Raw genomic sequence first — 22144 nt, forward strand, 5'->3', positions numbered from 1 at the left:
TGGGGGGAAGGGTTGCAGGCACTTGTGTGCCACTTTCTGGTTGCGCCACTGGCCCAGGGTGGGTCTACGGCCTGACTAATTGGCTTGCCATTACACAATTTCTCATGAAAGAGTGTTAAAGTGAGCTCGTTGGTTCGCTAAACAACTTTCTTCTCACCTCAAGTGTTTGTTGTTTGTGTCATTAGAGGTGATGTATTCTAAACAATTTGATGATTCGCAGTGTTTGTCAGTCTGAATAGCAACAGCCATTAACGCTCATAGTTACATTGCTCACAAACATAGGTCTAGCATTTCTCCCGGGGGGAGCGAAAGATGAAGACGCTGGAAGCCAAGCTTTAGGGGTGCAGAAGGAGCTACAGGACATAAATGTGTCTTCATTGCGGCCAGTGTTTCTGAACTCTTTCGGAAATGTACGTACGCATGGTTTGTTGCAACCGTGTACAACAGGCCTGCATCAAAATGCACCTGTCTTGTAGTAGAGCCACTTAGCTCGGCTATGATCGGGGCTGTCAAGAGATGTGGCCTGGAGGGGAGAACGGTGAGAGGAAGCTCGAACACTTCCACACAACATGCACAAATTTAAGAGGGGTTTGTGGCAATCCCATGCCGTTGTGGTTATTATCTACACACTTCGTACTGGAAGACCCGTATTAGCCCCTCTAAACTTAAATACTATCAAATTACCGCAACGAGCAAGAAACTGGCGCCACCAAAGGGCTGCTGCATCATGTCACGCTGAGATGTAAAGTCAATGTCATTGCGTAACTCCACGACATCACCGGTACTGCTGAAAAAAAAAAAACCATACTAAGATGTGTTACTTAGATAGTATGGTGTCGTTCTACGTGTAGTCGTTGTCTCGAGTACTACCTGTTTTGTACAGCACTCACGTTTTGCATTTAAAACGGAGTTACCATTGCAGCACTTCTTTTCTGTTGTATTGCAGTTGCTGTGCAATTCACCTTTATGCTAACGTACGTAACGAAATACCTTTTTACATATAACCAATGACTTAGTCGTCTCTTTCGCACCGGCGGACCGAATAGCAAACTTTCTGTTTAAAACGTTAGAAAGAAGCTCGCTAGGCCATGCGAGGAAGGTTTTCCGTTCTTTATAAAGCTTACCAAATTAGATTCTTCCGTCTTCTTTTTCTTCTTTCTCATTATTAGACAATATCCACTTGGGGAGAAAAAAAGACTGCTATGCTTTTTATATGAACAATGAAAAAAAACTAGCTAATCATATCAATATATGATTAAACCAAAAACTAAATTATATAAACATACCGAAGGTCAAAGTAATTAGGGGACAAAATAAGCATATTTATTCAAACCAATAAGTAAAATATAATGCCAGACTATATTCTCGTGCATTCGTGAGAATGATTGTCTAAAATAGTCTTAGAGCACCTCTCAAAATGAATCTATTCAAAATAGTTTTTACACAGTTAATCATGTGAAACGTATTGAAAGGTAGAAAGATGGACCAATGGTTTCAATTAGCGCGAAGTGGGTACGCACCCTTTGAGAAGTACATTACTAACACCATCATCATCGGCCCGCGTGCTCTACCAGCACATTCTTCCGGCACGTTCTGCCAGCACGTTCTGCCAGCACGTCCCCCCCCCCCCCACACGGTCCGTTGACGAAACCAGGGAACAGCAGTTGAGAAATCAGCAGCCATGAAAGAGACGACGTCGAGTTCGTTCGGTGCGTCGAGGGCGCCTGGATTTCAAGATGGCCGATTATGGACATCGATGTGGGACCACGTGCCTCCACCTGGGCCATTGTTCGCTTCATTGCTCAACACTCGTGAAGACTCGGGACGAATGGCCTGTCGAGCTTCACGGGAACACAGCGTCCCGACTGCGGCGGAACAGTGCATATCTCCGAAGAAGGGCAGAGTCAATTTTCAGGTAGTTTTAATCTTAAAAGTTTTAAATCCTAAAGCTATGATCTCAGTATGAGGAATTACGAAAGATTTGCAACATGTTGGTCACTCACCGCTGGCTGCCGCGGTAAGAGCAAACAGCTGTTTTATTTGCTGCGAGGGAATTCGCAGCCTGAAAAATCACTGCGTTCTGTGTCACGTGAAACGGCCTTTACCATTGATTGCATGCATGCAGGCAGGAACGGGCCATCCCGATCAGACCAGCCGCACCGATTCAGTCTCACAGGACCAAATGAGTACGCGGTCCAGCCCCACGACTAGCGTCACAAGCAGCATGGCGTCTAGCGGCGTCGCCAGTGCCACGTCCGCAAAGATGGCCTTGTCCGGCGACCGCCGGCGCGCCCTACCATCTGGAACGGCTCGGCAGTCGCACAGTCTGCCCCTCCAGGGCGTGTCAAAAGACACCGACACAAAAGAGCTCTCCGAACCGTGAGTGCGGATTAACTTGATGTTCTAAAGCGTCGTCACTGTATTCGAAAATGATGCTGCGACCACCATCTTAAATGAAACTTCATTCGGTCCTAGTAACTTAAGTTAACAGCACAAACACAAAAACACGCCCCACGACACTCGCGTTCCTCGTTTGTTTCCTCTTTGGTGCGTGTTGTGGTTGCGCTGTTCATTTTAATTTACCGTCCTGAGGCTTGTTCACACCTACAACTAGCATCGCACGACCAATCGCGACTGGCCACCAAAGAGTGACTAAAGAAGATCTACATTCGCGCTTCCGCACGCCTTGAATGCCTCCGCATACAATTGGCATTCATTATCACATGACTCGCATTTTAATTGCCCCGTGATATAAACAGACGTCCCAACCCTTATTATCTCATTGTTTCAGAAGTTGGCGACAGATGTTCCATGGCTGAAAAAAATAACACAACAAGTGATTGAGTCGAGGCAGTCACTTTGTGACCAAAGCGACTTTTTGCAGCTATTTGCGATCAATCGCTTGGTAACTAACTTATTTGTGCGACCAGTGCAAGTAGCAGATGTTAACAAACCTCTACGGTTCTTGTGCTGCAAGGAACATTGTTAACGAGAAACATGACGTCTTTACAGACGCGTCTTCTGCCGAGACACCATTCCCACGGTGGTGATGAGGATCCGTTGACTTGCGTCATATGTGTTCCTATTCATAGCGCGAAAAACCGAAACGTAGACACAAGTAAGAAACGCATACACAGGACGGGTGCTAGATATTACCGGCTTCTTACTGAAAACCGACATGGAAGTGCCACAAACCGTCGGACAAGCGCGCATGCGCACTTTTACAATCCAAGGTGTTTTCTAATTCTCATTTATTTATTTTGAAGATTGTCCGCAGCGCCATCTTAGGCATTGTGGGGGCACAGTGCCTCGTTAAAAAATCCGCAGTCTTGCGGCCAACTAAATCAGCCGATAACATATTCCATTCGGCAATGGCTTGCGGAAAAAAAAGAATGCTTAAAAAAGATCCGTTCTGGGGTTGTATGGCCATAGTTTAAATTTGTGGTTATGATGAAAAGAATGATAATGCTCCGGTTTTAATTATTCTGAAAGATTAACGCCCCTTTTCTTGTTATAGATTGAATAAAATAGTTTCAATCTTAGATTACGTCTTCAATCTTGTAAGTATTGTCAATTAATTTCTCTTTTCGTATAATGAGAGCTTACAGTTTGGTCATATATTTCCAGAAAAAATCTTGCTGCTATCAACTGAATGCGCTCTAGTGCACGAACGTGTACCTGGTGAAACGGATCCCTCACAGGACAGGCGTATTCCAGTACTGGCCTGACATAGGCGTAATATGCGGCCTGTATAATATTCTTGGTTACATGTTTAAGATTTCGTTGTAAAAAGCCCAGGGCTTTTTCAGCTCGGCAGAGAACACTAGCATTGTGTTCAGACCATCTCCCATTCTAAGAAAATGTGACACTCAAGTACTTGTATTTGTGTTATTTCCTAATAACTCCATTGCATTAAGATGTACTGATTTGTAAACCTAATGACCCTTTTGGTGAAACTGACGTGAACACATTTATTAGTATTTAGTACCATATTAATATTTTTACACCATACCTCCACGTCATTAAGGTCATCCTGAAGATGGGGGAAATTCATTTGGTCGGTCAGTTCAATATAAAACACATGGTCATCAGCAAACATTCTAATACGACACTTAGTTGTATCCAAAATATTATTAATAAACACAAAGAGAAGTGGGCCGAGTACGGAACCTTGAGGTAAAGCTATGTCACCGAAACTAAACATGAACATGATCCAGCTAGATCAACCTTCTGTTTTCTTGAAGTTATAGCCCGCAATCCATCGGCAAATGGTTTTATGAAGGTTCAAGTTCTACAGATTGTGAATCAGAATCGAGCGTGATACCGCATCGAAGGCCTTTCTGAAGTCAAAAATAAACAATTTGTCCTCGATTATCCTAAAACTGATGCTATATCATGATAGAATTCAATTATTTGGATTGTACGTGAAGAATCCTGTTTAAATCCGCGTTGTTTAGGATTTAAAAATAATTGAAGCAAGGGGATTCATTAAAGCAGAAAAAAAATGTTCAAATCGTGAAGCTGCAGTATATATGGAGCTTTACTTGTTGCCACCTAATATGCGCAAGATTTGCTTTCGAATGCTTGAGGTATTCATGAGACAAAGCGACCGTCAAAACGCCAACAAGTTTTCTTTCACATGAAGTCACACGTTAGCCATCTGTACTCGGCTCTTGGGCAGCGATAGAGCCCATATAGATTGATGATGATAAAAAATTCTGGTCTGCAATACTCTGGGAACCTCCACTGTAACAGCTGTTGTAGAAATTGTCACTAAGTGTGTGAATTTCACAGAGATTGTTCGTAACTTATTCCCTCACTCTTTTCTGGCTTGCCTTATTTCTCACAGGAAAAGAAAATCCAGCCTGGTGCTTACACTCATGGCGTGCGTCCTGGTCCTCATGGTCGCGCTGTTCCTTCTCTTGTTTATACTTTCGAACGGACGTAAGCATGTAGAGCGCTTCTTCACGATTTGTACAGGGTGGCCCATTATGCGACGCATTTACGGAAGCTTAGCGCGAGGAAAACGGGACACAGTAAAGAACACACAGGACGGGAGCTAATGCTCTGTTGCTTTAGTTAATTTACGGCAGTGACTTTTAGAAGGGGTTATCGCCCCGGTGTTGTTATATTCACGTTAACTTCAGATAATCAATTGATATGTGAGATTTAACGTCCCAAAGCCACCATATGATTATGAGAGACGCCGTAGTGGAGAAATTTTTTTTACTGAAAGGGAGAAACAGAGAATGTGGTAACAAATTGGTAGATTATACATGGGGAGTCTTAAGATTGACCTATTTCACTGAGCTATATATGTTACGAATAATCTATCACAGAGGCAGAGTGACAATCGCAGAGCATTTTCACTCCTTGTGAAACAAAACCCCCATGAGCAGCGGTTGTAAACAAAGCGAATGGAGGGAACGGAAGGATTTTTTCCGCTGAAATCACTGCACGTGAAACAGCCTTTAAGCGAATACGGCTACTCCAAGGAACGAAGAGGCTTTTGGGTTATCTGCCATCGCAACGAGAAATAAGCGGTAAGATCCCAGTGCATATATAGGCTGTGTACTCATAGTTATTCAGATAGCGCCCGTTTGAGCGCTCGCGACATTGCCCTTATGATTCGAATTCGCGATTGCTGCTCAACGAGAGCTTTTGAAGAGGTGTCAACATTTAAATGACTGCTTGTTTTTCTCTAATTAATATTCAGGAAACATGAAATCTTTTTATGTTAACTATCACCAATAAAGCGTTGACTAACATGTGCATTTGTTTTACTTCCATGCAGCTGTGGCACAAGAGCACCCCCGTAAGTATTAACCGAACTCGTGTACTGTCGCACCTGCATTTTGAAGGAGTGTAAATTTGATGTGCGGTTCTTAACAAGCTGCCAGCGTGGCTGTACAGGGGCGGCTTGCTTTACGTCGCACCGTACGACGAGCGAGCCCTCGCGTTCAATGAAAACAAAAAGCACTGTTTTATTTGCCATCTTAGGTAATCGCATGCATAAATAGGGGGCTTCAAGAATAAGAAGTACCTTCTAACAGCCTCGCGAGTCTAAAACCCTCTCATTCGGTAGAAAAGCAACGTCGTGTAGTGTAAATATATCTAATTTTCAAACACACACACTTGTTTGAGTATGATTCAACGTGTGTCACACGCAACGAATGGCAACACTGCCATTCCTTCCACATGATCATCGTCTCCCTGAATATATGACTCACGTGTCCTCACGAGCGATCAGACATGGGTATACATTTGCACACGTGGTTATCCTTTAGGTCATGTCATTGTGGGAAAACATTGTGGTTGTATCTTTATAACGATTTTCCTTAAAAAAGAGATGTCTGCGTTACTAGTAGAATAAATTATTATCAATAATTATGACTGCTAATGTAACGGCTAAAGGCTGAGCGAAGCAGCTCTATAACTTCTTTGGTTTTGGTTTGTCACCTAGATGTCATACTGTTCTCTACTTGTTTTGCATTTTACTCCAAGGAGTTCCTTCCCTATTTTCATCATTGGTCAGAAAAGCTGGCCGATCGGTTGTCGAGGTTTCTCGAAACACATCAGCCAGGCATTATAGCAGCATTATTCACCAAATTTAGCTAGAAGTCAATTTTTTAAATTAAATACCATATACCCGAAGACCTTGCCATATATTCAAATTCATAGTCATTGGCTGATTTGAGAATCATGGGTTGCATTGATACTGTGGCCTCCGCGGGAGGTCACCGTGTGTCCACGGGCTTGCCTGTGGTCAAACTGAAAATAAGCTGCACTTTTGAGGAAAAAAAATGGCAGCATATCCACGGAGTGAATGATGGAGAGTGGGGCGAAGCATTCGTCCGTCCATGCGTCCGTCTGTGTGACCGTCCATGCATCTGTTTGTGCGCCCGTCCCTGCGTTTTTTCATGCATCCGCCCCTGCGTCCGTTCATGCGTCCATCCATGCATCTGTTTGTGTGTCCGTTCGTCCATCTATTCAACACTCCAAGTCCCACCATCTCGCATCTTTTCATCATATATTCCCCATATAGAAGCACCGCCATCCAGCGGACATTCCAAGGACTAAACGAGAGGTGGCACACGCACACTTTCTTACGGCCTGCGCTTTGGGTCCACTTCCCACCTTTAACCACCTCGAGTTCATGGTATATTCTAGTTCACTGTATTCATGGCACTGCGACCAAACGCTCGCTAAACCTTTCGAAAACCGAGGAGGTTACGCCCAGCGAGTATAACGTAGCAACCTTTCCCTGTCAGATAGGGCTCAATTTACATGCCAATGGCTGCTGATGAGAAATGAGAGACAGGAGAATTCGGCTTTTACTTTCTTACGGCTTGCGCTTCGTATCTACTTCTCATTGTTAACCACCTTGAGTTCGTTCATGGTATATACAAGTTCATTGTATTCATGGCACTGCGGCTCAACGCTCGCTAAACCTTTCTAATGCTAAGGAGTTTACACCCAGCGAGTATAATGTAGCATCCCTTTCTTGTCCGATAGTGCTCAATGTACATGCCAATGGCTGCTAATGGGGATCGCAGAGTGCGCGTTGACTGAAAGCCGAATGCTCATGTCTCTCATTCCCCATTAGCAGCCATTGGCATGTACATTGAGCACTATTTTTCATTGTTAAACAACGCACAGAAGAAATCTCTCACTGGCACCACCTTAGAGGTCAAGTGTTAAACCTATTTCGGGTATGTGCCACTGGTGGTTACATACGAGGGACGCCCAAGCCACGCCAGAAGGAGCGTCTTAGCGTCTCAAGTTGTTGTTAGCGTCTCACGGCGTCTCTTGGCTGGCGGACGCCCGTCATGGCAAGCCAGCCCCCGAAGAAGGCGCTAGCCTTCGACGTAGTCGTCCCCGAGGGGACTAGTCCCGAAGACGTCGTTGACGCGACGTCTTCAATAGTAGGAATCGAAGAAGTATACTGCGTTCAGCACTTTGGAGGCCGGAACTACCAAGTTACCGTCAACAGTGAGGCCGCACTGGCCCAAATCGTAGACGCGTCGCACCTCATCATCCGAGGAGAGCGCGTCGCCATCTTACCCCTGGGACCCCAAGTGTCCCAAGTGACCGTCTTGTTCCTGCCGTGCCGCGTACCCAGCGAAGTCCTCGCACAAGCACTCTCTCCCTACGGGAAGGTGCTGCACATCACCAGAGGACTCATGGGATCGCGCCCAACCGTGACCACTGGGACGCGATACGTCCACATGGAAATGAAGGCTTCGTCACCGGTGCCCAACTACCTCAAAGTCGCGGGCCATCGAGTAACCTGTGACTATAAAGGCATCCAGCGAGTGTGTCGTCGATGTGGAGACAGTGGTCACTTCCGCATGAACTGCACAGCTTCGTTTTGTGGAAGGTGCGGCGTTTATGGCCACGACGGGAAAGGCTGCTCGCTGCCGTGTCGCCGTTGTGGGGACCCGCATGCCACCGTGGCCTGCACCATCAGGCCATCGTATTCCGAGGCGGCATCCAAGGATTTCCCCCCACTTCAACCAGGAACGCCATCTAAGAACAAGTGCGACGATTCGTCAACGCGAGCCGTGGTAACCGACCACGATCAAGGTGTGCCAATCGCGACGCTGCACCAGACGCCCACTGCGTTTCCAACGATTCCGGGCCTGGTAATCCCGCCAGGTACTGAAAACTTAAGTTCCCCGCGTCCCGTGGCCATTTCTGAGGAATCGCAGGCCAAGCCCTCGTCAGACGAGGCGCCTCGTGAAGACGGCGTCTCAGATGGGAATATTGCATCTGAGGCTCCTCGCGTTGCTGCTCTGTCGACAACAAGTTCAGGTGTCATCGAGGAGTTCACACCTCAAGAAGACGACGCCTGCATCTACGAGGACTCCAACAGCACCACGAGTGAGGCGCCCCTACAAATTGACGAAGACGCCAGCTCCAGTGACATAAGCCAGGACAGTGGAGACGTCTTTGTACCATCCTCGCTCAAAAACCCGGACACCAAACGCCACCGGATAACTACTCGTGACTTAGAAGCCCCCACCAGAGACAGAAGTCCCCTGCGGACTTTGACGCGATCCCGGAAGCCCCGAGCCTCCGGTGGATCGCCTGGCCGGAAAAAAGGACTCAGCCACTTGCGGGGCATTGGCTCCCGCACCTGATAAAGGTACCCCTGCATTTGCGTGATCCTATAGTATGTTTTCATTTTCCCCATGGCTCTTACTCAAAATTTATTACTTTTAACGTTCAAGGTTTCCGAAATCCACAAAAACAGGCTGAGGTATTGGCTTTCGCACGTTCAGTGCATTGTGATTTGCTGTTCGTGCAAGAAACAAATTTTTTCAGGCTTTCTGATGTACTCGCTTTCAAGCGCGCGTTCAATATTGATTGTTTCTTTTCGTACGCCAGCACGCATTCGACTGGCGTCGGAGTCGTTATTTTTAACCGAGGTCTTTTACGTGACCATCATGTTTCCTTCGATGCCTTCGGACGCGTGCTGGCGTTCGACTGCACCTTTTTTTCGTTAAGAATAAGATTTGTTGCCGTGTATGCCCCAGCGGCACGCGAGAACTCAAACGCGTTCTTCCAATCTCTTGATGCGTTTCTTTTAAATTCCCGACATGTGGTACTTTTAGGGGATTTCAATTGTGTCTTAGACTCACACGCAGACGTTCGAGGTCCGGGTCGCGGCCGGTCAAACTGGAATGCCAGAGAACTCGAACGTCTAGTGCAGCAATTGGCATTGAGTGACATTCATCAAAGTGTACATGGCAGTAATTATGCCTATACTTGGCGTCGAGCAGCGTCGAGCAGCCGAATTGATCGCGTGTATGCATCCCCCAGTCTCATTACCTACGTTCACGACACCGGGGTAATGTCATTGCCACCGACACCAGCATACATTAGCGACCATCGGCCGGTTATGTTCTCTCTCCGCCTGCCAGCGGGGACGCCAACGGTTCACAGACCATGGCGTCTCGATTGCCGCGTCCTCCAGGACTCTCAGGCTACGGAGAAATTATCCCGAGCGTTACGCGCATCGCTCATTGGGGCGGATGTAGCTGATTGGGATCGCCTCAAAGAACAGTGGCGGCATCATTGCAGTGCGTCGGGCAGAAGACTTTGCACCCATATGTACAAAAAGATGCGTCATTGTTAATCCAGAAGATACGCATTGCCAATCGAGATCCCAGTCCTTCCACTGTAATGCGGGCATGGCAAGAGGAGCTCGTTGAACGGTACCAGCGTATTATGCGCGCTTCTTCACTCTCGGCGGCAGCTTGGCGCTGTAGACGTGCACCCTGTGCACACCCTGAGGTGCTAAGGTATGCACGCAGAGCTCTGCTTTGTCCACCAGGCTCGCCTGCCCACTCGCTCAACTCTATCACCCCAGCTGCTGCGGGTACGCGCGACTTTCAGGAATTCACTGAACACTTTGAGTCAATGGCTAAATCTGGTGCTAATGTCTGTTACCCAGGATCTGTTTCTTCGCATCCTCTGCTAACAGATTTACCTCATGATTCCAACATGTCAAATGACGTCCTCCTATCACCGCCATCCGATGACGAAATCAAAGGCGCATTAGACGCAATGAAAAAGGGATCGGCCCCAGGGCCTGACGGACTTCCTGCAGAGTTTTATGTACAGTTCTGGCCTATCATTGGTCCAACTATGTCACGCGTCATTCGCAGGTGTTTCCAAGATATTACACTTCTAACTTCTTTCCACAAAGGCCGTATAACACTAGTTCCCAAGAAAGACCCAATGTCCACGCGACCAGAAGATTGGCGCCCTATTACCCTGCTCAATGTAGATTACAAGCTCTTGGCTAACATTTTGGTGCGCCGAATCAGTCCATTTCTTGCAACATTAATTGCTCCCCACCAGGTCTGTTCTGTTCCGGGCCGAGAAATACACACCCATACGTGGTTAACGCGGAACATCATTCAATACACTATTAGCCGATGTGCGCAAGGACTGTTGGTTTCATTAGATCAAGAGAAAGCTTTTGATTTCATAGAACATGGCTACATACTAAATGTTTTACACGCATACGGATTCCCGGGTAGGTTCATTGACCTTATCAGCGCGATGTACACTAATTTAGAAAGTACCCTTTACTTAGATTCCCGTGAGAGTCACGCATTTAGAGTCACGCGTGGGGTCCGTCAAGGGTGTCCCCTCTCCCTAGTGTTATTTATCCTTGCATTAGAGCCCTTCTTAAGGGCCGTTGAACATCACCCGCAGATTCGTGGCTTACCTCTACCCGGTAACACTCAAGTAAAGGTCGCTGCATATGCAGATGATATCACTCTATATGTACATAATGAACAGTCGCTGCAGCATGCTCTTGATACATTCCATGATTTTGGTATTATCTCCGCTGCAAAGTTAAACTTTTCTAAAAGCCAGTATTTTTTTATTGGCAACCCCAGCGGTCGTATCAACATCACGTCGCCTTTACAGTGGTCTCCTGATATTTCAATACTCGGAGTTACTTTCACTGTATTTGGTATACAAGATAGCATCTGGTCATCTGTTGTACAAACTCTTCTAAATGATATCAAAGCAGCCAGGCACTTCGAATTCCCTCTCTTGGAACGCCGATACTTAACTCATACGGTGTACCTAGGAAAATTTTGGTACCTTTGCCATTCTGTTAAACCACCGCTCCACGTCTGCAGGAAAGTTCAAAGCTGCATCAGTTCATTTTTTTGGTCTGGTGGCACAGAATTGTTATCGCGTCCAGCGTTAGCTCAGCCGCGAGATCAAGGCGGTTTTGCATTCCCTGACGTTTCCGTCGCGGCTTCTACATTGTGCCTCCGCACTCTATTGCGAATACTAAGCAATGATGACATGCCCGCTCAGACACTGGCTCGCTACCATCTGGGGCCATCACTACGTGTCTTCTTGCCGGATAGCCAAACAAACAAAGGTCCCCAATCAACTGAATTACCACCTTTGTATCGAGCCCTTCTGGCATTTCACCGACGTTTGGAAGCTACGTGCCCAGAGATAGAGGTGGCCGACTCTAAAGTGGTGGACACAATGGCCGCCCTTCTACGGCCATTGGTGCCCCAGCATCGTCAATCTGTATTGAACCGCGCTTGGAAACCAATAACTGCCGCAGTGTTGCCAGGGCATCTCAGAGACTTTGTCTGGAGGTTGGGCTGGGGCTTGCTCCCCACGCGAGATCGGTTGCAGCGATGGCAGGTAGTTCGCACTTCCACTTGCCCCAACTGCGTCATGGTAGAGACCAATCGACATGCGACGTTTGAATGTGTGGTTTCCCGCCTTTTTTGGCGTGCGGTTAATACTGGTTTTCGGGGACAGGGTGTGCGAACTTTCGTGTCCAACGGCCGATTTCCGCGTAGCCGCTTCTCCGCTCTCTTAATAGTTGCGGGGCTGTTCAGCCTTTGGAGAAACCGATGTGATGCCGTTGCTGCCAATTGCCGCCGGCGTGCCTTGTGGCCGATACTGGGGAGAATGAGACGAGAGATCCTCGCGTTCCTCTCCGAAGAGCTTTTCTTCCTCGGGGAGCAAGAGTTTCTGCGGCATTGGTCGTGCCCTTTCGTGAAGGTGGAACACGAAAGGATACAACTCATTTTTCGACCGACTTGGTGCTAAGCAGCGCCCGTTGAGTTGTTATATATGATTTCATTTGTTACAAATTGTGTTTCATTTGGATCTATTGTATCGTTATACCTTTGTATCGTGATATCACATTGAATAATTGTGTACATGTATGCCAACATAATCATGTATATTAGAGCAAATGTCTTCACTGTAACGTAGTGATGTTAGTCGTGAAATATAGATGTGCCGATGTATATGTGCCCTGTTACTGGAATGGTATGAAGCCTTTGTGTTCTGTACATGCTGTAAATAAACTTTTTCTAAACAAGGAGCTTCGCCCCTAAAAAGTGCTTGAGGTTGCAGCACATGCGTGACGTAGCTACCTAGCAGGCCTGTTGCCTGCTTAGCGCTTGCTGTTTAAAGAGAGGAGATAAAGCGATCACAGCTTGCGACAAATTCTTTTAAGGTGGTCGATTGGGGAAGCAATCGACCTCGTTTCTGAAGTCATGCAATGCTTACTTGAAAACGTTTTGCAGGGCCCCCTTAAGCGAGTCGTCGTCCGTACGAGCGCATACGGCGCGAAGAATACAGCACATCACAATGATACTGTCACAAGTGTATGTCATTGGTGGACGAGATCACGTGGTGGTGTAAATCCGCCATTAGATTTGAAACGCACGCGCTGCCGCGCCGCGTAGCCTACGGGAGTTCCCGTTACGTGCCGTTACAGACAATGGCACTTAAGATATCGCCTCGCATCACGTTATTTATAGCAAGATCATCAAAACAATCAAACAGACCTTTCTAAAAATTTTATTTCTTCTTGCACCATTAGAGACTACAACAACCGGCTCTTCTCACACTTCTGTTGCTTCCGTTTTCCTTAAAGGGCATGTCCTTCACATTAGTGGTACATCTATGGTGCGACTTGTTTTCAGTTGGCTTGAGCTTAACTACAGAAAGATTTTTTTTCTGCATTTCAAACCATTTTGTGCGTGCCATCATCATCACTCCTTGCCCTCACAACAGGTTTTGCGAAATTTTTTTCTTTTCCAGTGGGGGTATATGGGTGATGCGGTTGTGTTGTCTTTCATGCGAGAGTCTTGGGTGCTCTTTTCGCATCGTAAATGATTATGCTTTATTGCCAGTCAGCTGATCGTGTTGTTTGCTCATATATCCCATTCTACATATGCGGCATTCTGCAATTAAGTTACGAGGGCAATCATTGATTCTGCCACAATTGTTTTCCTTTCCTTTTGCTGGCTCTAATTAGTGGCCTCTGCGCTGCACTTTTAAGTCGTTATTCTACACAGCCTGCACATTTTCGTAAGTTCCAAGATTACTGGTCCTGTCTAGACTGCTTAAAACACACAGAAATTATTCTATGGCATTACCGCTGCTTCAAAGAAACTGGTTTGTGGAGCCTATTCACATAAATACCGCAGTTTTAGCAAGGCCTTTCTGTTTAGCAAAGCGAGCACTGTGATTGAACGCGATATTCACAGTGAGAAAAGGAACATGGGCATAATTTTAGGAATATTATTATTAGTCTGTCTAAACTCCTTTGGGATCGTTTAGCCTGTGACACACAATAACATTCTGATTTCATTCGCAGAGGCTGGAACGAACCAATCTACGGAAGTCTCCCGGAGCACACCGAAATCGACTGGTGAGTTATGTCTGTAAAACGTTTCTCTGATTTGATTTGATTGATATGTTGGATTTAACGGCCCGAAACCACAATATGATTATGAGAGACAACGTAGTGGAGGGCTCCGGAAATTTCGACCAACTGGGTTTGTTTAACCTGCACCCAAATCTGAGAACATGTGCCTACGGCATTTTCGCCTCCATCGAAAAAGAAAGTTTATCTCATCAGAGGTATGAATATACCTCAATGCGCACAGGCTTCATCTAATGGCGTCCATACTTTCTGGAAATGCAAACAAAATGTAGCTAGCTAAAATGTTTTATAATAAATGAAAAAAAAAACCCGCATCGCGAAAATCATGAAGACCGAAACGAAACGCAACAGGTGGATTCATATTATCAACTGAATTTTAGTTGAAAAACATGAAACAAATTGACAAAAAAAGCACTGCCGCCATAATGACGTCGTGAAGGGTCTATCGGTAAATAACTGCAATCTACACTTCCGCACATGCTGTGGGAGTGCCTGGCACAGTACAGACACAGTAACGCCAAGGCCATTTCGTCGAAGCTCCATGAGGCTCTGCGGAGCCCCGCTCTTTACGACCTAACCTGGGGGACCCTGCACGCCCGTGAGGCAGCGTCGAGGCGAGCCCTTGACGTCCCCTCACGGAAGGCTTGGGCACGGCCACCTAAACCTGCTGGTTTCTTATAATAAAGTTTACTCCCCCTCCTCCTCCTCTTTTTTTCCCTAGTGCAAACGACGCGCAGGTAACGCACGTGTCTCCTGCGTGCGCAATATTATTGTATTCGAGGATTTCTCTCCGTCTTGCTTATTCCTGAATTGCACCATAATGTTGTTTGAAAATTTATCACGATTGGCAAAGCTTACGATGCTGTACCATATGTGCACCCACATTGTTATTCATGCACAGCTGTGCTCTCCTGCCCTGCCATTCTAGCAACTCCCCGTTTGTCTTATAATAGGCTATACTTTGTTGTTACTTAGGAGAAACACATGGACCACATCCTCTTTGCACCGAGTGTACTGCGCCGTATGTGTCTTACCTCAGTGATACAATTTCACTTTGTGTAAACAAATTGGAGGGGGAAAGAGAGATTTTAATGGTTCAGAGTAAATTTCAGTTTTATAGTATCAATATATTTCCTTGGAGAACTAAACAGCAGTTTGCACTGTACAGCGACCCACACATGTCAAGGACGCCATGTTTATATTAGAAAACATTTCGCGCAGAAAATATGGTGCTGTCCAAGAAAAGCAATGATAAGAAATGCAGTCTCTTTTAAGTGAACAATTATTATATTTTACTTACGAATGCCCGTAACTGTGTGAGGGTCCAAATTAGTAAAACAGTAATTTGAGCCCTGCCAATGAGAAAATTGTCATTTACATAGCTACTAATACTTGAAGCTAGCTTCATTAACCACGAATGAATGTTCGTCTACATGATGCCCGCGGGACGGCTCGAAGCTCTCCCATAGTAGAGTACTCTGTACTCCAAATCGTTACAATCTTTTGCTACCCCCCCCCCTACTAATAAGCATGTGTTTCGGTTCTCTAAGTCCATAGTTCTGCCAAAAGAAGTTGTTCCCGTGTATAGTCTGAATCAGTCAACGCTTCTCAATTTGCAACGCTGTGACCATTGTCGGCACTCTCGTTCGTCGCAGTTCACTCCACACCTTCGAGACCAGCACCAGGTCTCGTGGGCTCCGCATGCAACAATTCATCCTCTTGCCTGGGCGAGGCAGTTTGCTTGGACGGCGTCTGCCGGTGCGAAGGGTCCGACTTGGACGTGGTCGAAGGAATCTGCGTCGCTGTCTCCACACCGGAGACGCAGCAGCCGTTTTCGACGAGGACCACGGTGACGTCGACAACGTCATCGACGAGAACATCAGAGTAAGTTACGATGAGTAGCCATGATGTTTGAGATACCGTCACTTCGACTCATTTCAAGCTTCCGATAATGCATCTGTAGCTCGGACTACCCACATGCATATACTTTGAGATTTGGGTCTTTTCTTTGACAGAAACAGCCACTGTGACTTGAGTTACAACGGCGCCCATTAGAGCAGAGCCAAGCGAATGATAAAGCTTCAGCCATATAGCACATATCAGAATATCAGAATACTCACAAAATGTGTTACTAAGCATGCTCGGTAGAACGATTCTATGGGAACATCTTCTCAGGCTCAATTGCCGTGCTTCTGGGACCCGAGCTCATCAGTTTGATTTCTGGGCTACGGCGATTGCATCAATCAAGGCCGAATGCAAAATAATCCATGAACTTATAATTGGGACAACGTCAAGGAAGCTTACGTGGTCAAAATGAATCTGGAGTGTCTCATAAATGACATCGTGGATTTGTCACGTAAAGATAGAGATGGTTATTGCTTCATTACAGTAGCTGTGTTAAGAAAGGTACAAAAAATCCTTCGCTGCTCATTTAGCTATGTTCAGCAACACTGAATCGAAACTCATAGCCTGCACATAGCACACAAGGAATTCCAGGCATAATTAAGTGTCTTATGCATTGATATGCACCGATATGGTTAGTGGTACCTTTTTTTCTGTTGGTCGGGTGCCTTCGCCAATGTACCAGTCTTCATGAAATGCAAATTTTATATAATGACACATGAGCAATTACGCAGAGTAACTTATTCATATAAACAACCTAATCTACACAGTAGGTTTTGGGGTAGGGTGCAGGACAAGTTATGGGGTAGATTCTTCACAAGAGCACAATTCGTTCTCAAGCATGCTTTTGTGAAACTGCCTTTCACTGCCGAACTCTTTTTCTGCTGAACTTTTTCTGGAAATGCTCAGCATGTTTATACGCTTCTGGTTATCTCGGCTTTGCACTCTGATGTTCCTCTGCAGTATGCACGTGCGTTTGTTTACATTGTGTCTTAAAAGCACTGCATGGCTACCTCACCCCCCCCCCCCTTCCGCCTTAACTCTCCCACAAGTTTTCACATCCTCAGCAGCACAATACCACACGTTAAACTGCGCAACGAAGGACCGACCAAAAAAGTTGCAACTTCACCGCAAGGTTGAAGAAATGAACGTGTTGTTACGTTAGGGTAGTCCCTGTATCCCACCGCTGCCACCACTGTTACAAATCCGGTCACGTGACTGGTGCAAAGCCGGGTGGTTGCCGTGCCGAACACGGGTGGTCGTCATGTCCAGAGCAGCCGTGAGGACGAGTTCGAAGATTGAAAATACTTTGTACAGAATATTCACATGTGGATGTACTCAACTCTCAAAGAACAGGAATGGTGCTCTTCGGCACGCCGGCTCAATTGGGAGGTTGAGGTCGACCCCTCCCCATTATTTTATCCACACGGTGGCCAAAAGTCCAACAATCCTGCACGACTTGCTGGTACACAAGTACGGCCTAGTGATTAGGGGGCCTGTCTCGGCCACGGGAGGTAGCAGGTTCGAATCCTACCACCGGACACCCACCAGATAAATGGGAAAGGCATCACCCGACCCGGCACGTGGTTATGCGTGGGGTGTACATTGCCTGAGGAGCGGTAATCTACGCTTCGCCGTGCATGCTCAATGTGCTCTTCATATTCGTTCGTTAACCCTGCGGCATCGATGCTTGATCGGTTGACGACGCGTCCTGAAGCTACTAATAATATATTATGGGCTTTACATCCCAAAACCATTATATGATATGAGAGACGCCGTAGTGAAAGGGACTTCGCACAGTCCATGGGGGAGGCATCTAAGGCGTGTGCCTTACCACTATAACATTCATAACTGAAAAGAATGCCCTGGATACAGAAATATACAACGTTTTGCAGGCTTCGGACAGGCGAGACTGTTCCGACCGCCAAGCGGTTCACATTTGTGCGCACAGTCCGCCTGGCAACCGCCACGAGAGCCGCCGCCACCAAGAACCCGTCCGTAACAGCTCGAGAGAACCCGGTCGTGGACACGACGGAGGTGGCCGCGGACGGCCAGGGGAGTGTGGCGGTGGTCTCATATGCCACTGCCAAAGAAGAGGAAGTGGAGGAAATGCGCAGGCATCGTGGGCAACAGGCTTAAGCGCTTATCTGAAACAGCTTGATTGGGCCACCTTACACCGACTAATTTTCATTCGTAAACAATCTATTGGTGTTTGTATACGTTATTGAGGAGCGATTTGTTATCCGATTCGAAGAGTTGTTTTTGTCGAAGATTTCTGGTTTAGCTCCTATCGCATGTCTCTTAATAAAAATTATGGCAGTCGATTTTGTTTTTAAGGCTTCATAGTGAATGTGGCACCGAGACGAGCGAGCATTCTTGTGTACTTGCAAGGTATACAAAACTTGAAGCTTGTGAACTGGCTCGTAGATTTAGTCGATTGCTTGCAGCTGAGCTGGCATTGGAAGCGAAGCAAGCCTGAAACAAGCCGCTACTGGGGGCTGCTAGAAGATGTGCATTCATGTGTACCTCCGGGGTGCTTGCGTATTCTTTATATAGTTAATCTCTTGTAGCGTATTTCATGCCATAGTTGTAGTAGCAGTGTCACCTATAGGATTCATGTAAGTCATGTGACTGTATGGGAGAGTGTATAGAGAAATAAAACTAAATTTTTATGGCAAGTCACGGCACTATTTTTTTGGAGTGCTGTTATCATTAGTTAATACTTACTTTGCCAGACAAAGCAGTTCGAAGTTTTAATAAATTATATAGAGCTTAAATTCGGATAAACCAAGGCAAGCTACAGGAACAACGAGGATTATGAGCGTTACTTTTACAGTGCGCAATATACGTTAAAACTGCTTCGAGAAAACAAAAAAAAGCAGTTGTATGTCATGTAGTGAATAGTCTTTTGAACGCATGTATAACGATGCGTTGCAGTAGCGTAGCATCGCACCAGGTGTCACAACACGCAAATTGCGCAATAAGTGGGTGGTGTAAAGACCAAGCCATTGCATATTGCTCCAATATATTTATTGATCATCAGCAATAAGTAAACTTGTTGTGTCGCGTGTTGCACTACAGAGGTGTAGCGGGCTTTTTCGCTTGTTCTCAAAGGAAGGATTATGGCGTGGTTGACGCTTAAGAACTGCAGTTGCATTATGTATCCTCGTTTGACAGTTTTGAACAGCGAATGTTATACGCACAGTCATTCGTTTCCCTTACGGCATGGTTGAAGCTGCACCGAAAATTGAAGACGGGCTAACAGTTTGAGACGATGTGTACTGGTACAGATTTCGCTTTCACCCTCTACTGAAAGCGGAGCTCGAGCGTCCTCCAAGTGTATTTTTTTACCATATGGCGACAGAAATCACGAGAAAACTCAAGAGCCCTTCGACGTCATCATGATGCCAAGGAACAATAGCATCACTCCATGTGCTGCAAGGTTTTCTGGCCAGTTAATTTACTGCACATTGAAAGCATTTACAGCGGAAGTACGGAAGTGCTGAAGGAAAGGCGTAACGGCGAGAAAAGTAATGAAATGAGGGATGACATGTTTCGGTTTCTCGTTGTTAAGTCTTTCCTGCTGCACTTCCGTGCTTGACCTGCAAACCCTTTTAATATGCACTTTAACCAACTAGCCTGATTGGCAGTCTTCTTTCATGGCAGTCGTGCATACGCATTGCTGCTCATCGAAAAAATTGGGGCAAGTGCGTGCTAAAGGTGTGAAGATAGAGGAAACATGGGAGATGGCAGACTGACTTCCTCCTCACACAGATCACTCTCGCCTCTTTTGCTCTGCTTTTTGCTTTGTCAGTCATCATTTCTCTCCTAGTGCTCGGCATGACAATGATTTCCATTGTACGTGGGATCTGTGATAACACGTGCAGGCGTGGACAAGCCCCACCCTCCCATGGAGTCCCCAGTAGCGACCGAGCACACTATGCTAAAATTAGCCAATGACTGTAGAATTTATTTTCAATTACAGGCAGCATGCTGCGCTACAACATTGGCTTACATGTGTCCGTGAGCCTCGGCTACGGACCGGCAGTGTTTTCTGACCATGCTCTAAAAGTGCTGCAGGGCCACTTTAATTAGGATTGTAAGATATTGTGAAGGTAATGAGCGCCTTTGACTATATCAAACACAGAAATATCCTCGGCATAAACGGAAGACTTCACTGCTCGACTAGGGCCATCTTGTAGAGATAGGACTCTACAAGGTGCTCAATAATTGTGTCGAGAGTACTGAGATCCGAGGTACTCACCGGGTTATTCTGTGCATGCCAAAGGAAATGCCGACTTAAAAAACAGAAACAAAACATTCTTCCACTAAAACATTCAGTCACACACGTTATATTATAAGCAGCGTACCACAGTTTACCCATGGCTGCATATCAGATTAATTAACGTGAGAACTTCTACGTTGAGAGTTGGCAACCTGCGGTCAGCGGTACCGTATTAGGTGGCCCCCGGTATGACTTCAGAGCACTGTCGTCTGCGCTTACCATTTCGTAGGAATGTGATGGCCGATGCGAGAGTTTTGTCCTCAAATGGGTTGGTGAGTGAGCAAGAAAGATCGCTTCCAGTTGGCATTGTCCCCGTCTTCACACTATGCTAAATAGCGACATATCATTACTCATAATTCCCTTATTGAGTTCATTAAGGAGGCCCGGTTTGTCAAGTATTCAATGTTATTCTCGCAAATTGATTACAGATAACACTTATAGTCAATTAGCCGAATATCTTTGTCTATAATCTGGAAATGTCACCACCCTTCCCCATTCTCCCCCGAATCGGTGTCCGGCTCCTGCGATGCAGCTTCCCGGAACCTCGCTTCAGCCTCAAAAGGTTGCCGATCTCTGGTCCGCACTGTGTTACGTATGGTTTACCTAAGCCTACACTTTTAATCTGGTACTGCATAATGCTGGCTATATCCCGGAAACAAGTGAGAAAGTGTACGGTGTCCCACCTATATCTAGCCCTGTAAGCAAGAGCTGAATTAGAGTGTAACGAAAGAAGAGGAATTTTAAGGATTTGGTGCCTTATTTGTTAAGCGAATCATTAGTTAAAACTTGAAGACGAGAAGAGCAAAAAAAAGTTTAGTTGATGTTATTTGTAGTAACTATGACGGAAATGCGAAGAAAGCAAAACAAGCGAAGAGATGCTACAAGGGCCGAACCTGCCCCCTTCGAATAACATTTTCGATGCTCTTCCAATGGAGCTATAGCGGCGGTCACCCCCCAACTCCTTTGCGGAGAGGGCGGGGATGTATGTACATCTAGACGTGGGAGTGTTCATTAGCGTTGCTGGTAGCCTTGGTGAAAAGTGGGGAACAATCTAATATCTGCCTTCTAGTGTCATGCATATAGCACGTGATCCCTTTACGAATATGTGAGGTAAAAAAGGACGAGAGATAACGTTCGGCTGAAAGTGATTGAGCCTGCGACCTTCCAACAACGCCTCCGTCGCTCTACCAAATGAGCTACAGCGAGGTTCATTTCTTCGTCCCTTTTATGGGGTATAATCGTGCGTTTAGCCTAAACGTGAGATTGTTTACCAGCGACATTGGTAGCCATAAAGGAAAGGTTTCGTACGTCAACTTTACTTTCCTGGCATTTCAATCATAGTTATTACAAGGAACATCCAGATACTTTTCTCAACTTTTTTCCGGGTTAGTTCAAATAAATTTTGTACATATCTCGAAGGCAACTGAAGTTGCGAACTGCTTTTTGTCCCAGGTAATATGAATTCAAAGTTCTTCGTCTACGTGAGTATGCGGTTAAACCAAGGAGTTTTAAAATAAATTGCTTTTGTGGAAGCTCCCGCGACGTTTTCTCCGCAGTAGTAAATCCAGCTTATGCTCTATTAAGGTCTCAGAAACATGCTATTTTCTGTGTGTGCCCACTTAACGATCAAATAGATTTTAATTTGTTGGTGTAAAGACTAAGTGAATTATAAATTAAAACATTGTTGTTTCCAAAGAAACAATCCGCAGTGACTA

General features: G+C 45.9%; 2 protein-coding genes across 4 annotated transcripts in view; one reads left to right on the forward strand and one right to left on the reverse strand.

Moving 5' to 3' along the window:
• The window catches only part of LOC142771663 (sodium-dependent proline transporter-like), a 55843-nt gene that overhangs the window by 26741 nt on the left and 6958 nt on the right, over positions 1-22144 (reverse strand). The window lies entirely within an intron of this gene.
• On the forward strand, positions 1639-18372 carry LOC142771296 (uncharacterized). The gene is made up of 7 exons (XM_075872771.1): positions 1639-1915; positions 2126-2379; positions 4850-4944; positions 5795-5815; positions 14174-14227; positions 15898-16126; positions 18040-18372. The coding sequence occupies exons 1-7, from the start codon at positions 1682-1684 to the stop codon at positions 18281-18283; spliced, it is 1131 nt and encodes a 376-aa protein (XP_075728886.1). The 5' UTR covers positions 1639-1681; the 3' UTR covers positions 18284-18372.

This window comes from Rhipicephalus microplus, chromosome 9, assembly GCF_043290135.1.
Source record: "Rhipicephalus microplus isolate Deutch F79 chromosome 9, USDA_Rmic, whole genome shotgun sequence".
NCBI classification, from domain to species: domain Eukaryota; kingdom Metazoa; phylum Arthropoda; class Arachnida; order Ixodida; family Ixodidae; genus Rhipicephalus; species Rhipicephalus microplus.